The sequence below is a fragment of the Periophthalmus magnuspinnatus genome, chromosome 24 (assembly GCF_009829125.3).
Source record: "Periophthalmus magnuspinnatus isolate fPerMag1 chromosome 24, fPerMag1.2.pri, whole genome shotgun sequence".
NCBI lineage: Eukaryota > Metazoa > Chordata > Actinopteri > Gobiiformes > Gobiidae > Periophthalmus > Periophthalmus magnuspinnatus.
The window spans coordinates 1,649,887-1,665,653 of record NC_047149.1 but is presented as its reverse complement, the minus strand read 5'-3'; the positions used below and the strand labels follow the sequence as shown (position 1 = coordinate 1,665,653).

At 39.5% G+C, this 15,767-nt stretch overlaps 1 protein-coding gene across 1 annotated transcript; it reads left to right on the top strand.

The window, feature by feature from the left end:
* Positions 1-2,888: 2,888 nt before the first annotated feature.
* On the top strand, positions 2,889-14,767 carry angel2 (angel homolog 2 (Drosophila)). The gene is made up of 9 exons (XM_033990904.2): positions 2,889-3,006; positions 3,905-4,419; positions 5,601-5,824; positions 7,168-7,237; positions 7,992-8,407; positions 10,477-10,699; positions 11,080-11,152; positions 11,618-11,748; positions 12,241-14,767. The coding sequence occupies exons 1-9, from the start codon at positions 2,957-2,959 to the stop codon at positions 12,411-12,413; spliced, it is 1,875 nt and encodes a 624-aa protein (XP_033846795.2). The 5' UTR covers positions 2,889-2,956; the 3' UTR covers positions 12,414-14,767.
* Positions 14,768-15,767: the final 1,000 nt, after the last annotated feature.

Below are 15,767 nucleotides of genomic sequence, written 5' to 3'. Positions count from 1 at the left end.
TTAGACCTTGCTTGTTTTTGGATTAGCCCCTGGTTCAGTCCCAGTTTAGTCCTGGTTGAGGGATGGGTTTTATACAAATTCTGATTTGTGGTTTTGATCTTGGTTTAGTCAAAAAACATGCTGAATTAGTCCTGGTTTAGTCCTGGCTTAGTCCCAGTTTAATGCTGGTTTAGCCCTGGTTTAATGCTAGTTTAGTCCTGGTTTAATGCTGGTTTAGTCCTAGTTTAGTCCCGGTTTAATGCTGGTTTAGTCCCCGTTTAATGCTGGTTTAGTCCTGGTTTAGTCCTGGTTTAGTCCATATATTCAGTAAACAAAGACTTTTAAAACCCAGTAGTCACCTGAATGAATGAGTGATGACATTATTAATTAACCAGGTCAAAGTTCCCTCTCATTATGTCATGTCATTGGCAGGTTTTATGCACTTGTTTTTGTTGTAATTAAAGGTCTATTTCACTGCTGAAAAATGAACTGCATCATTTTGTATCTGACAAATAAATCTTTTATAACAAGAACTCATTTGTCCTGTTTGTTATGAAGCAGATGTTATCGTTTTAAAAGCTCTACTATGAGACATTCTCTTCATGGAGATAGATAAGTGAAAACCAAACATTGAAACATTCCAGGTAAAGTAGTAACAAAAGGGGACATTGTCTGAATTGTTACACAGTAAGACTTTAATGTCAGGTTTGTTGTTAGTTGATATTTGTGGCATGAGACCCCTAGTCATTAATTATGGGCAGAAAGGCAATGAGACTACAAATCAAGTCATTTAAAAAAAAGCAAAAAACAAAAAAACAAAAACCATTAAGTAGAGTTCATTGCATTTTACAAAAGAAACCACTGTGTTATATTTTATTGAGTGGGAACTGGCCTATCCATAAAGAAAGTTCATATTACAAATGGTAAACCTTTTAATTTAGTGACAAGTATCGTTAATTTATCTAAACACATACACAACACAAATCAACTTGCCCATCTCATTTAAAGGTGCACTGTGTGACTTTTCTGAGCCTATTTCTCATCGACCAGCACCCTAAGGAGCCACCCAGGCTGTTGGTGGTCGCTAATAGGGGGCCTCCTGCATGAAAGTCAGATGTCTTACCAGTTGAGCTGGCCAGCCACTATCTACATCTCTATCTTTATCTGTCTATTCATCTATCTCTCTCTTACTAAAACCATGCATTCTTTCTGTGGGTAATATCCACAGATTGTACTTGATCTGGCATTACTGCTCATCTTCAAGAAGATAGGCCACATACGTTTAAAGTAAATCAAATAAAACACACATCAGTGTCTTCACAGAGGTGCAAATGCAAGGACCATATATTTCAAAAATGAAAAAAATAAATTAAAAGAACAGCACTCCGATGGCCAATGCCCATTTGTTACATAGGTTTAAAGACAAACTGAGGAACATTGTACAAAGTAATCTTTCCATGGAGATAAGCATTTGGCATACTCTCCACCAGAAAAGTTACACACTGCACCTTTAAACATGAATATCCAATGATGAGAAATTCAATGTTTAGGCTTATGTAATAACAATGCTGTAAGGTTTATGTAATAACAGTGCAATAAGGCTTATGTAATAACAGCACTATAACAATGCTGTAAGGTTTATGTAATAACAGTGCAATAAGGCTTATGTAATAACAGCACTATAACAATGCTGTAAGGTTTATGTAATAACAGTGCAATAAGGCTTATGTAATAACAGCGCTATAAGGCTTATGTAATAACAATGCTGTAAGGTTTATGTAATAACAGTGCAATAAGGCTTATGTAATAACAGTGCAATAAGGCTTATGTAATAACAATGCTGTAAGGTTTATGCAATAACAGTGCAACAAGGCTTATAAAATAACAGAGCTATAAGGCTTATGAAATAATGATGCTATAAAGCTTATGTAATAAGGCTCATTATAGACTCAAAATAGATTGTATATTTATTATTTTTTTTATGTTAATGATTCAAACATGTCTCTGTCCTGTTTACATTAGTTATAGATGAGAACAGTTTGTGAGGAGGGGAACCAGAGAGGGGGTGGGTTCAGGGAACATACAGACAGAGAAAGAGTGAACCATCAGAGCCTCATTCAGCGGATCCTCGCACTTTTACCCCAAATCCTGCTCAAGATGCACCCATAAACCTCCTCTGCACCCGCACGACAGGCAAAAGAACCGTGTCAGAGGAAGATATGCACGATCGAAGCAGTTGACACCATTTTTATTTGACCCTTTTAGCGTTTTCTTCACAAGGAGGTTCGATTCACGTAAGTACAATGACCTTTTTACGCTATTTTTAGGCCGAGTTCCACGCATTTGCTGACCAATGCTAAAAATATCTCAAATACCAAATAGTTAAAATACAATGGGATATTTGCGTGTTGCAAAATAGGCATTATTCCCGTAAAAGCTCGATCGTATGATGTTAGATAACGTTTTGATCGAGGGATGCATTTTACGTTGCACCGTAAATTTGTAGTCCATTATTAAATCCTTTTAGCGCTTAGAAACATGTAACAAAACTAAAACAAGATATTAAAAACATATTTAATGTGATAATTAAATGTATTTTTGGTGTAATTACTTAAAAATAACGTTTTAGTTCAGTCTGGGGATGTATTTTAGCGTCGTACCGTTGATTTGTAGTCCATTAGTGGATTACTTTAGCGCTGAGAAAAGGGCGTAAAACTACAAAACTGCCTAGGCCCATTACTGCCGTTTTGAAAACAAATACATACAATATCTGTAGATCCTTACTATTAATTCATTTATACAAACTTTATAACAAATAAATGTGTTTTTGGTCGATGTTGTGATGTACTAACTTTTCTTTTAATTTAGGCAACGCTGTCATTTTTACATTTCGGTTACGTCATTTTCGTGCGACGCTAGCTGTAGTGTGACTTTTTGGACAGATTTAAACTAAAATGCGAGTTTTATATGAATTCATATGGATCGAAACACAAACATAAATCATGTCCCAGCTCACGGGCAAGTGGAGTGAGTATTTAACGAAAATATCTTTCAATTTTACCGTTAAGTACAAGAAATACGAGTGATTTTGTCTCGAAACCAGCGTTGGCACGGTAGCATAACAAGTTGCTAAGTTTCCAATACATACTTTTAAAATATAAAATAACTAACTGGCATATTTACACATCTAATTTACACATCTATAACATATTTTAAGACTTAAGAGGAAAAATGTCACCCCAAAATGGCCTAAATATGTTGATAATTTATCTATTTCCTGGAGGTGCAGCGTTGATGACATTTCTAAGTGGTGTGCTTCTTATCTGTGGTTTTGTTTAGCAGACTGTTACATTTGGAGGATTTACTGAAGTTGATCCAATTAGAGGAGGTATTAAAGCATTTGATCACAGTTAGCCTCTGGGGTTTGGTGATAAATTCATCAACAAAAGAGAGGATTATGAAGGTAGTGATTGTGAAGAATCCAGATTAGGCTTTTACTAGCAGTTTAATAAAGTGCTATTATTAACATTACAGTGAGTGGATCTAAATAAAAAAGTGATAATACTGAAATTTGTGAAATGAAATGTACAGGGTTAGGCTAAATATGTGTTAAACTTAATCATAAACTCTCTCTAAACGATCTGTAGAATAAAGCTACTGTTTTTGTTTCTGAGTATGCCTAATGACTGAAGAATATGAACCAACTAAACCAGAATTACACCAGGGCGAAACTGATATTCCAGGTTTGCAACGAACAAAGATTTCTATTTTGAATTTGTTTTTTAAAAAAGAAATATGTTGATTTTGTATTCCGTATAGCAATTACAGATAGCACATTAGTGAAAATGATCTAATTCTATGATGTTTTTGGTGATATTATTTTTTTCTTTTGTAAATTCATAATTAACCCTTTCTCCTCTCACAGCCCCTCCATGTTGCGGCTGCCTGTGACTGCACTCGGTTCCTCTCTGTTTCCTCGGATCGCTTCTTCCTCTTCTCCTCACTTCATCCGTCATCTTGTCTCCCCCGCGGCTCCCCCGTTTTACCCATGGTACACTGCCACAACCCTTCCCTTTCCTATGAGCCCGGTGCGATTTCTGTACTCGGGACGAGGTTTTGGGCCTAACTTTCGACAAATCTGTTCAACAAATGGTTTGAGAATGGAGCGACGAGAGAGAGAGCGAGAACCACCTTTTAAACGGAGGAAAAGTTCAGAAGAAAGACCCAAATTAGAAAATACTAAAGAAAAGACTCATAATTACAAAAAGGACTCAGGTTTATTGGACAAAAGTCAAGCTGGGAGATATTTTAGTCGAGAGAAAGATGTGGACAGGACTAAAAAAGTGCAACAGGCAAACATGGAGGAGGAGGTTGCGGGTTCAAATCCGAGGATGACATCGATCGATGATAACCAAGCTCAGAGTAATGTTCATGTGAAACGTAAGTCTTTAAGAATGTAGGAATGAGTATAGTATATAGTATTGTATTTTGGCCTTTCTCTGTGTGGTTTGTATGTTTTTCCTGTGTCTGGGTATGTTTTCTTTAGAGCTCCCATCAAACATGCACAATAATCCTCCAGCTAGCTACTCCTGACTTGGATCCAGGCTCAGATCTGGTCCACTGCTCCTAGAATCTGCAAACCACAACATTTCTTATAAAACAGGTCCTTGTGTAGTTTAACAGCAAACAGCAAGTTTTGATCTCTCTCTGGGTCAGATGCACAGGACACATTTACATATGCTGACATTATTCACCTTGTTAATGAAATAGAGTTGTTAAGAGTGATGTCACTTCTGGGTCCAGCAGCTGATTGAAAAAATTTTCTTTTTTTACCGATGACTCTTGTTTTTGTCTCTTGTTTGATGAATAAGGAAAAAAAAAACAATCAGCTGTTGCCAGTTGGAATCGGAAGTGACATTTTCACTTAACAACTCCATAGTCCAGCCCCCCCTCCCGTTTTTTCATTCAGTTGTCTAATAAAGTACTTGCCTATCTATCTGCATACACCCCTATAATGTTATATACTGCTGTTATATACATTATATGAGGATTCTTTGTTCCCAGTGTCATGACTGTGACACTTTGTGCGACTACAGCACCACTTTTTACTCACTCCAGGACTAAAATATATTAACATTCATTGATCTTCTTGGAAGATCATGTTTTAATATTTTTAAATTTCTGATCCTGTTCTAGGGTTATCAAAAATATTGAAAATCTGATACAAATACTAATATCACCTGAGCATTTATCACATATATATAAAGGTTCACAGGACAAAAATGAAGTTTTCCTGAATATCTTTATAATGATGTCTCTGTATCTTTTCACAAGTATATGACACATAGACTAGTATACACCCATGGACCACTATGAACTGAGGATTACACACATATAACACACATGGGAATAGAACACAAAGTTGAAATTAATTGAAATTGAAATTAATGTTGAAAATCAAATCCTATTGTTTAAATAAAGAGTATTTTTTTTATTACCATTGTGGTATCGGAATCAGTATTGAGTATTGTCTATTCCTTAGTATCAAAATAGAATTTGAAATGTTAGTATCTTAACAAAACTATCCTGTACTAAACCTTGTGTTCCACTTTCCCCCCCAGCTCTGCACAGACTGTGGGAGCTGGCTCCTCCCTGCCGCAGTGACACTACTCCTCCTCCAGGGGTCAGTGTGGGCTTTGACTTCACTGTGATGTCATACAACATTCTGTCTCAGGACCTGCTTGAAGATAATGCGTATCTGTACCGCCACTGTCACCCAAAGGTACTGAGCTGGGAGTACAGACTACCCAACTTACTCCAGGAGATACAGCACCACAACGCAGACGTGAGTTTAAACACACAGGAGCATCACAGTACAAAAGAAAATGTGTGATAACAATATCATTTACCTTTACTCAACGCTCTCCAGAGTCAGGTTTTATGTCGCATCAAGGGCCACATATTAAAATGGACTCTTGCTGTTTTATTCCATGGTCTAATGCAGTTCCCTCCTCAAAAACAGACCTGGAGTTGTGTTTTGTTTCATTCACATGTTTGAGTAACTCTTTATTATTAGTCTGTCTACATCTCCAAAGCTCAAAATGCTCTGTTCCACCTTGTGATGTCATGAAGCAGTAGTTTTCAAGTTTATGGCTTGTTCAGAAGAGACTCACTTCCAAGATCTAAATTATCCAAATGATTCTAGTGAAGGTATCCGTCCATCCATTTTCTTCCTCTCATCCGGGGACGGGTCGCAGGAGCATCAGTCTAAGCAGGGACTCCAGACTTTCCCTCACCCCAGACACGTCCTCCAGCTCCTCCGGTGGAATTCAAGGCTTTCCCAGGCCAGCCGAGGGACACAGTCCCTCCAGTGTGCCCTGGGTCTTCCCTGGGGCCTACTCCCAGTGGGGCCTGCCCGGAACACCTTCCTAGGGAGGTGTTCTAGTGAAGGTGTATGAAGTTTAAAATCACAGTTTAGCACATCCTGTATTACCACATGACATCACAAGTTGGAACAGAATGTTTTCAGTTTGAGAGAAGAACTCAGCCAAGATATGCAGGGTTTTATTTTATTATTTATAAAAATGTAAATGTGCCCGAGTTAGCTGACTAGAGCTAATTTTCATCGGTTGTCCCCAGGCCAGATGTAACAAGGCAACCTACAATTAAGAGAACATTCATATCAAAAACATTCAAAGATAAGAATTAAACATATTGAAAGACAATATAATGTGAACGTTTGTGTGTTAAACATGTTTGAATGAAACAAAACACAACTCCAGGTCTGTTTGTGATGAGGAAACAACATTATAACATAGATCAGAAAAATATCGGCCCTTTAACCAAACACACACAGCAAAGGGCCAGTCACTGTTGGTCAGTCAATAATAGTCAATAGTCAATAACTCACATGTGTGCATGTGAAACACAGAGAACCTCAATGAGACACTTCCATATGTTTGATAATGTTTATATAGGTAGATGTATGACGTATCTTTTGGCCCATTCAATAGGAAGCGTCAGCATTAGCCAGGCTCTCTGCCTGCCTCCCCTGACTGGAAAATCATGTGCAGTAGCTTTTATATCATCTCCTTATATGTCATGACATATAAGCCAGCCCCAGTAGTAACAGTAGTTACATGGCTGATGAATGTTTCGTATTGACACTTTGGTTTGTTTTTCTTGTAGATTCTGTGTCTGCAAGAAGTTCAGGAGGATCATTTTGTGATGCAACTCAGACCTGCTCTGGTGGCTCTGGGTAACTCCTCACTTAAGTTAATTTTTAATCAGGAAGAGTCTGTGTGTAGGTTTTACCCAAAAAAGACAGTTAGACCCTTTTTAAGATTTCCACTGTGACTGCTCCTATAGGCCAGTTCATGTCATTTAGAGTCATGTGGGACGGGACGGGAATAGAAACAATTGATTATAAATAAATAAATGAGAAATCATGAATTTTAGTGAATCAGAACAGAACTGTCAGTGAGCGATAACACAGGCGATTACAGTGAATGTAACGTTTTAATTAAAAACTCAGTGTTGCTGAGTTTGCGCGTGCATGCAGTTTTGTGTGTGGGTTGCAACAGAGATGGAATTCTTCTTAATCTAAGCTTTAAAACAGACCTATTGTGCAAAATCTACTCTTCAGAGCTTTTAACCATATAATTGTTTCCTACTCATTCACCCTCTGAAGTTGTATTTGGAGTGACACGTGCATGTCTGAGTAATCTTTATTCTCCTGTATTCAAGACGTCCTCCAATCAGCCCCCCTTTTCACCTCCACCGGTGCACGGACACTGTGACATACTTACTATGCTTTCCACTTATTTTCTTAATTGGCGATACTTGTAGGATTCGGCAGCGTTGCATAGACATTTTGGTACAAATGAAAAGAAAATCTGCTACTCGCTAGTGTGATGTGGTTTTATGTGCATATTGCAGTTCCACTATGGAGCAGACACAAGCACAATATGTTTTCTTTAAATCATCATAAATGCCTCTTTTTTTCTCTGCAGGTTACAAATGCGTGTACAAGAAGCGCACTGGGTACAAGTCTGATGGTTGTGCTGTAGTCTACAGAAAGTCCCGTCTCTCTTTGCTCTCGTTCAATCCTGTGGAGTTTTACAGACGTGGCGACACCCTCCTGGACAGAGATAACGTGGGATTGGTTGTACAGCTGAGCCCCATCTCTGACCCCGCCTCCTCTTTCTGTGTGGCCAATACCCACCTCCTGTACAACCCTCGTCGCGGTGACATTAAACTTGCCCAGCTCGCCATCCTATTGGCTGAGGTCAACCGCATGTCTCGCCTCCCCGATGGCTCGTCTAGCCCGGTGGTGCTGTGTGGAGACTTTAACTCCACCCCTCACAGTCCTCTGTACAGGTTTCTAACGACGGGGCATCTGGATTACAAATTCCTGTCCATCGGGATGGTATGAAATACATGCTCCTACACTGACAACTGACTTTAGCTGCTTTTAACTATGTTATTAGAATGTAGTTACCTCTTCAAACTTGTGTTGTCATGATATTAAAATTTAAAACTCAATGTTGATACTAAGGAATAGACTCAATATCCAGTACTGATTCTTTCAATAATGGAATGTGATTTTCAACATTAAAATGTAGTTTTATATTACCTTGTGGCCTTATACAGTGCCTGGCCAAAAAAAGTCACCACCTGAATTTAACTAAGCAAATGGGTACGAGCCTCCTCCAGGTCTAGGTTCAGCAACAGTCTGTGCTCAAAGAATGAGGTCAGGTGACACCTGAATATACTGAATGACCAGGTTATTCCATCAATGGATTTTTTCTTCCCTGATGACATGGGCATATTCCAAAATGACAATGCCAGGATTCATCGGGCTCAAATTGTGAAAGAGTGGTTTAGGAGCATGAGACATTATTTTCACACATGGATTGGCCACCACAGAGAATCCATTGAGAATCTTTGAGCTGTGCTGGAGAAGGCTTTGTGCAGCGGTCAGACTCGACCATCATCGATGCAACATCTTGGTGGAAAATTAACGCAACACTGGATGGAAATAAATCATGTGACATTGCAGAAGCGACATTGAAACAATGCCACAGCGAATGTGTGGCATAATCAGAGCTAAAGGTGGTCCAACCAAATATTAGAGTGTGTGACCTTTTTTTTGGTGGCAACTTTTTCTTTGGCCAGGCAGTGTATCTGTGTAATCCCCATAGCCCATATAAAGAAGTGGGCTAAGTGAGTGTGACATCACACACAGCACTCAACTTAAATGAAGCTCATCCAGGTTCATGGTTAAAGGGACGAATTTGGAGCCGAGTTCCATATTTAGAAATACGACCGTGAGTATCATAGCAACCAAAGAGCCAATCCAGAGCGGGAGATCTGGAGATTTCCCTTCACACCATGCCCTGTCTTATGCTGTATGCATACAGTGTACAGTTATATAAATGTCAAATGTTTTTCTTTTATAAAGAAGCATTTTATGTAGCTAAATTATTCCCTGATTGTGAGAAAGATGAACTGGTGTGGGCAGATTTTAGTTTTTCCTTGATTGATGCAGAAAAGAGGGAGCCACTGTGAATTGTCATGTATGTTAGGAAGAGAGTTTGAGCTTAGCAATGCTGTTAATCAACCTTGTTGTTAATACTAGCAGGAGTAACTTCGGGGGCAGGAGTAACTTCGGGGAAAGATACCTAGATACCTAATTTGTCTGTTATCAATGTTCATATCTTGATTTACAGACATAATAGTGAAATAAAAACCCCAGGATCATGTAGAGCAGGTTAAAACGAACATTTAAGACCAAAATGATGAGTCTGAGAGCAGCAGGTACAGAGAGAGGGTGGATGATAGTGATTTGGAGTTGATGGAGCTGGAAGCGCGCCCATGCTCCCTTCCAACCTGGAACGCGGTAGCTATTAGGTTAGCTATGTCCATTTATGGTAATCCTCAGTGTGCAGTAGGTTCATAGTGGTCCATGGGTGTATACTAGTCTATGTGTCTTATACTTATGAAACATACAGAGACACATCATTATAAACAGATTCAGGAAAGGTTCAATTCTGTCCTGTCACTGTTTTAGTATTGACACCTGCTCAAATGAATATCTAGTTTCGATACTAGTTTTAGTATCGATTAGTATCTGATATTCAATATTTTTCAGCGCCCTACCTCAAACACAGAACTGCATGATGTCATCAGGTTCACGTCTTTCTACGCAGCTATGATGTTACATGCCACTGCATGACATCATAAGGTGGCGTGCTTTTCATTACATATGTGAAATAAATAACTGGAGGCTATTAGATTGGATGTGTAAAAACAGTTTCAAATCATCTTGGTGGCACAGTGGTTAATGCTTCGGTATTAAATCCATAGATTCCAGGTTTGATTTCCTGACAGGCTGTGTGGAGTTTGCCTTTTCTCCCTGTGTTTGTGTAGATTAGCACTAAAAAGATGTAAAACAAGATTCCCTCTATAACAGTCCTGTCTCTGTGTGTGGTGCAGGTGTCTGGTCAGGAGGAGAATCCTGGGGGACACAGGCGGCTCCAATCCCCGCTCTGGTCTGAGAGTTTGGGCATCTCCAGCTCCTGTCAGTACCAGGAAAAGAACCATGAGGGGAACGAGGACAAGACTAAAGTAAAGAACCAGGAGAAATGTGCCCAGAGCAGCAAACCTCAGGAGGAAACACAGCAGAAGACTGAAGAACCAGCCTCTAACAGCCCCACAGGTTTGCATTTATATAATTTTCTACTTATTATCGGAGGTACTAAACCTTAAAGAGGGGGTATTTTGCTAAATATATTTTATTTAAAAATCTAAATCTTCGTACCATGTTATAACATTGTCCTCTCATCGAAGAGGTTTTAGATGTCATCCATGCATGTTTGAGAATTAAGTGTTAGTGATTTCCCCCGGGCCCTATTCAAACCCTTGCCATTCTGTGCAATGCTCCGCCCATAAGCCTACGTCACCCATGCTCCCACACAATTCTGCATACAATTACAAACCTGATGCCGCATGCAGTAGGTTGATTAGCAGGATGCACACTGACTGTGTTGTGATCGTGACCCTCTTTAACTGACTAAAATAATGCTGTTGTGTTTGCAGCTGTAGAGGGCGCCATCTCAGAGCTGACAGTGGAGGATCTGGTCTCCAAAACCACAGAGGACATTTTACACAGGTGAGTTAAAGCACAAACATTCTGAGACACAGGGGCCAGTGAAAACCTTTAAGTACCTTTAATAATATCCTCCACCGATACCCCAGACGTTTGGCATTGTTGTTCTGCCCATACTGTATATTTTGCATTATTGTTATTGACAGAGGGAGGAAGAGTAGCAAAAAATTTTACTCAAGTAAGAGTACTGTTACTCTGTAATATATATTACTCAAGTAAGAGTAAAAATATATTTCTATAAAAGTACAATGTCTTTAAAAAGTTACTTGAATAAATGTAACTGAATAAATATAACTGAGTACTGCCCACCTGTGAATATAGGTTATATTTAACAGCAAAGCAAGTTCCTAGTTTGTGATTTATGTTCACTGACAATGGCAATAGATATGATTCTGACAACAGCCCCGGTGCATCCCCACAGACAGGGGGCAGTATACATAATGTTTACAGCATGTACACTGTGTGCAGGTGGAGGATTGAGCACCACCTGAACCTTCAGTCGTCCTACAGCCACAAACTGAGTCCAGACGGACGAGACGAGATCACCACCTGTCACTCAAGGACAGCTATGACTGTAGACTATATACTGTATACTCCAGGTACTACAAATACTACACATACTACACATAATACTACATACTAAAACTTCTTATACTACTACACCTGTCACCCATGGACCGTCATAACAGTGGAATATAAACTGTATGAGAGACAGAGCGAGAGACAGACAGACCGAGACAGAGAAAGACGGAGGCTCTTAAACATCATCATTTATAATTTGTAATTTATGTATTATTCCCTTGGCTCTTTCGCACCTGCTCCGCTCGCTCTCGTGACTGAAAGTCTCATGGTCCATGGGCAGGACGGGATGTACCTAGGCTAAACTCGTGACATGCTGCATTGAGCACAGCCTATTGACTTCAATATGTGGACATGTTTAGACCACGGAGCTCGATACTACTGCACCTCAAACCACCATGACTGTGGAGTACACACTGTATATACTGTACTAAACATATATGCTGTAGACTAAACATACACAATAGGCCAGTCCTCCAGGCTCCTCCTCCTCACCCTTTCTCTCTCTCCAGACTCACCTGTCGGCCCCTCCTCCTCATTACTTCCTGGTGGGCGGGGCCTGCAGCTGCTTGGGAAGCTCTCATTGGTTGGCCATTCAGAGCTGGAGCAGGTGAACGGTTTGCCCAATCAGCACCACTCCTCGGACCACCTCCCTCTGCTCGCCCGCTTCAGGCTGCGGCAGTGACCACAGCAATGGAAACACCTGATCTCCTACGGCAACGGCGTCACCCCGCTCTTCCACGGCAACAGCGTATCACCTGGTCTCCCACGACAACAGCAGCATCACCTTCCCTCCTAAGGCAACAGCAGCATCACCTGCTCTCTCACGACAACAGCAGCATCACCTGCCCTCCCAAGGCAACAGCAGCATCACCTGCTCTCCCACGACAACAGTTGCACCTGGTCTCACTGCTCAGTTAACTTCTGTACAGGATGTTTTGACCAATGACAGGGCAGTTTGATGAAGAGAAGCAGGAAATGACATCATCGCCAAATATGCACACACTTTTAAAAGAGGATGACGATATAAGGACGAGAGACTTGCTATGTTTACATGCACACCAAAAATCTGATCATTATCTTATTTCTGGAGTCAGATTATTGAAATGTCACAGTTCTATCTGATGTGAGAAATCTGATTTCTTTCTGATTGTACTCACCTGGTGCTGGTTTTAACAAGGAAAATTATTAAAACATTTAAAACTAATGTAGCAGAGATGAAAATGACAGACATGTTAAAGAGGGGGTATTATGGAAAATCTTTTTTTTTCTTTAGCTTTCAATGTTCCCTCATCAAAAACACAAGAGATTTTAGATGAGAGCCATGCATGTATTTTATTTTTAGCAATTTCTCCCGAACCTTAGTCGGACCCTCCTCATGGTTAGTTGTTTCTGTACAAGGCTCCACCTACGTCACTTATGCTCCACATGACAATTCACCATAAATATACAAAAACATGATGCAAAACTGTACACAGCAACTTGACAAACCTGATGTGATGTGCAGTAGTTTCATTAGTGGGATGCAACTGATTGTGTTGTGATAGTGCTCTGAAGGGGGAGTGATTTAGTGTGGAGAGCAAAGGGAGGAGACACTCAGAGCGTCAAAAACAAAACAAACTAATTATATGTTAATACATTTTTTCTGCGATACCCCGTAGAAGTAAAATACCCTCTCTTTAATACCACAGAAGTAAAATGCCTCCTCTTTAACAGATTCTTTTAAAAATAGCATAGCATGATATATTGTGGCAGTTTGAAAAGCTCAGAGCTAATCAGTTCTGCGGTAATTAATGAGCACCTATTATTTTATTTAAAATCTGCTCCCGGAAATGTATAAATCTCTAAGTTATTATATCATTTTGCCAAATCTTGCGTTTAAACATACTTTTTGGACTTAAAACAACCGCATTATGGATATTAGTTGGCACAAAGCTCGTTAGCCTACACACAATGCCTTTGAACTCTTAATATTAAAATTTTTTGAGAAGTCTATGGGAAAAATGAATGGAACTAGAGTGGACATGAAAGGGGCTGCAACTCTTGCAAAGGACCAGGAAACACAAGTGCCATGAGTTTGACTGATCATTAATGAGCAATAATTTTGATTAGATTTTCTTGAAGGAAAAGTAATGCTCTAACTCTAAGGTTAGAGTCAAGTTTTATTTATTAACATTTTATTAAATCATCAACACAACATTAGAAATAACTTTACAAAGAGAAAACAACAGATTTTTAAAAACAATTTGGAAGTTCTTTGACCTTCACATGAACAATGTTTCATTTTACTTCAGCTGAACTGTGTTAAATCTGTTTCACCATTTTATAAAGCTGAAATTAAACAATAATAATTTTATTCAAGTTATTACTACTACTACTACTTGGAAGTTTAGTGCGGTTTTCCCAAAGAGCATTTTGGAATTCTAGTAGGATAAATATTAGGAAATCATATATAAGTTCATACAGTTCAGAAGTCTTACTTGAAATGCCTTTTGTGTGTTTTGCTGCAGATTTTTCAGTCATGGTTCTGACCGGGTTTTGAGTTTGTACCAGTTTTCAATGGCACATGGTACTCTCGCTCTGTCAGGGGTGTCCAAACTATGGCTCTGGGGCCAAATGTGTCCCTCAAGACAATTTTTCTTGGCCCTCAGGCTTTCTGGTTCTGGCCCACATTATCCTGGAAAGTGCTTTTTCTGCTTTTAAATCCTCCTCCATTACAACTTCATTAACCCATTATTTTGACGTAAGACAGACCTGATATTAATGGGCTGAAGCTACTGCACCAGTGCGTCGCCCTCCACGTGGTCTGTGTTTCAATAAGCTGCACTTCATGAGGTTTGGACACCCTGCTCTATACCTTAATTTATACAATAATTTAAATATATCAGTAATAAGTAAATGGGACTCAAAACTGTACATATTTTTAAACATGTGAAATGAAAATGATACGTTTATTTTCATAGTTGTTTGAAGTTGTTTTTGCCTGGTTTTTGGCACAATGATTGAAACTGGGAATTAAACCAGCAACTGTTTGCGATCAATGTGTGCATGTCGTCCCTTTGTTACTGTGTGGGTGTACATCAGGAGTCTAACCCACAACCTCACTGAGAAGAGGGGGCAGGATAACTAAAGACATACCTACTTAAAGCATTAGATGGCGCCAAAGGGTCACATTACTTTCTCTAGGGTGAGTTTGTCCTTTAACCCAAAGGTTGGCAGTTCATTCCCTTCTGTTGGGCTATGCTGTGTCTCTGAGCAAGACACTTCACTTACCTGACCTAGCATGAATGGGATGAGTCCGTGCAGAAGTAGAGACTTGTCACAGTAGAGTGAGTGAATCATAACTAGTGTCACGATACTAAAATTTCAAACTGGATTTTGATACTAAGGAATAGACTCGATACTGATTCTTATCAAGTGAACATCTTTGCTCCAGGACATTTTTTGTTATTTTTTTTGTCTATATGATCAGATTTAAGCCATAAATGGTTGAATTCACAACTTGTCTGACTCATTATAGAGGCAAACTAACCACTAAAGGGTTTCATGCTGATGTTTATTTCTTGCAGCTCATGATTTGTGAACAATTTTGTAGATTTAGAATAGCTTTTGTGGTTTAAGTCTGCTCTTGGTTTTTGTGTCAGTGGTGTAAATATAGTTCAGTCACTTTACATCCTTGTGCCTGATTCCTCTCTGTGGTGGTGAGATACAGACTGACAGGTCGACACTCACACACCACATTCACACTCGGCAATGTGAGAGAAGTGTCTTGTCTAAGGGCACAACAACAGAGCACTGGTCCTCCATATTCACTACTACAAATATTGTATATTCAGGTCTGATGTAGCCTACAGAAGAGAGAGGACAGCCCTGAGCTGCAGAAATGAGGAAAAATGATAAATCTCTCCAAACGCTAAGAAGATTATAGCACAAGCTGAGTGAGCAGAAACAGACAGAGAGGAGAGGGGGAGAGGGAGAGAAAGAGGAAAAAAAAGAAAGGGAGGGAAGGGAAACTAGTTGAAAGCTTTTTGTAGAGGGA

Coding starts and splice junctions, on each gene's coding strand:
- angel2 (XM_033990904.2), top strand. CDS start 2,957: ATGGATCGAAACACAAACATAAATCATGTCCCAGCTCACGGGCAAGTG. Junction 4,420..5,600: donor GAGTAATGTTCATGTGAAAC/GTAAGTCTTTAA, acceptor TTTCCCCCCCAG/CTCTGCACAGACTGTGGGAG. Junction 8,408..10,476: donor AATTCCTGTCCATCGGGATG/GTATGAAATACA, acceptor TGTGTGGTGCAG/GTGTCTGGTCAGGAGGAGAA.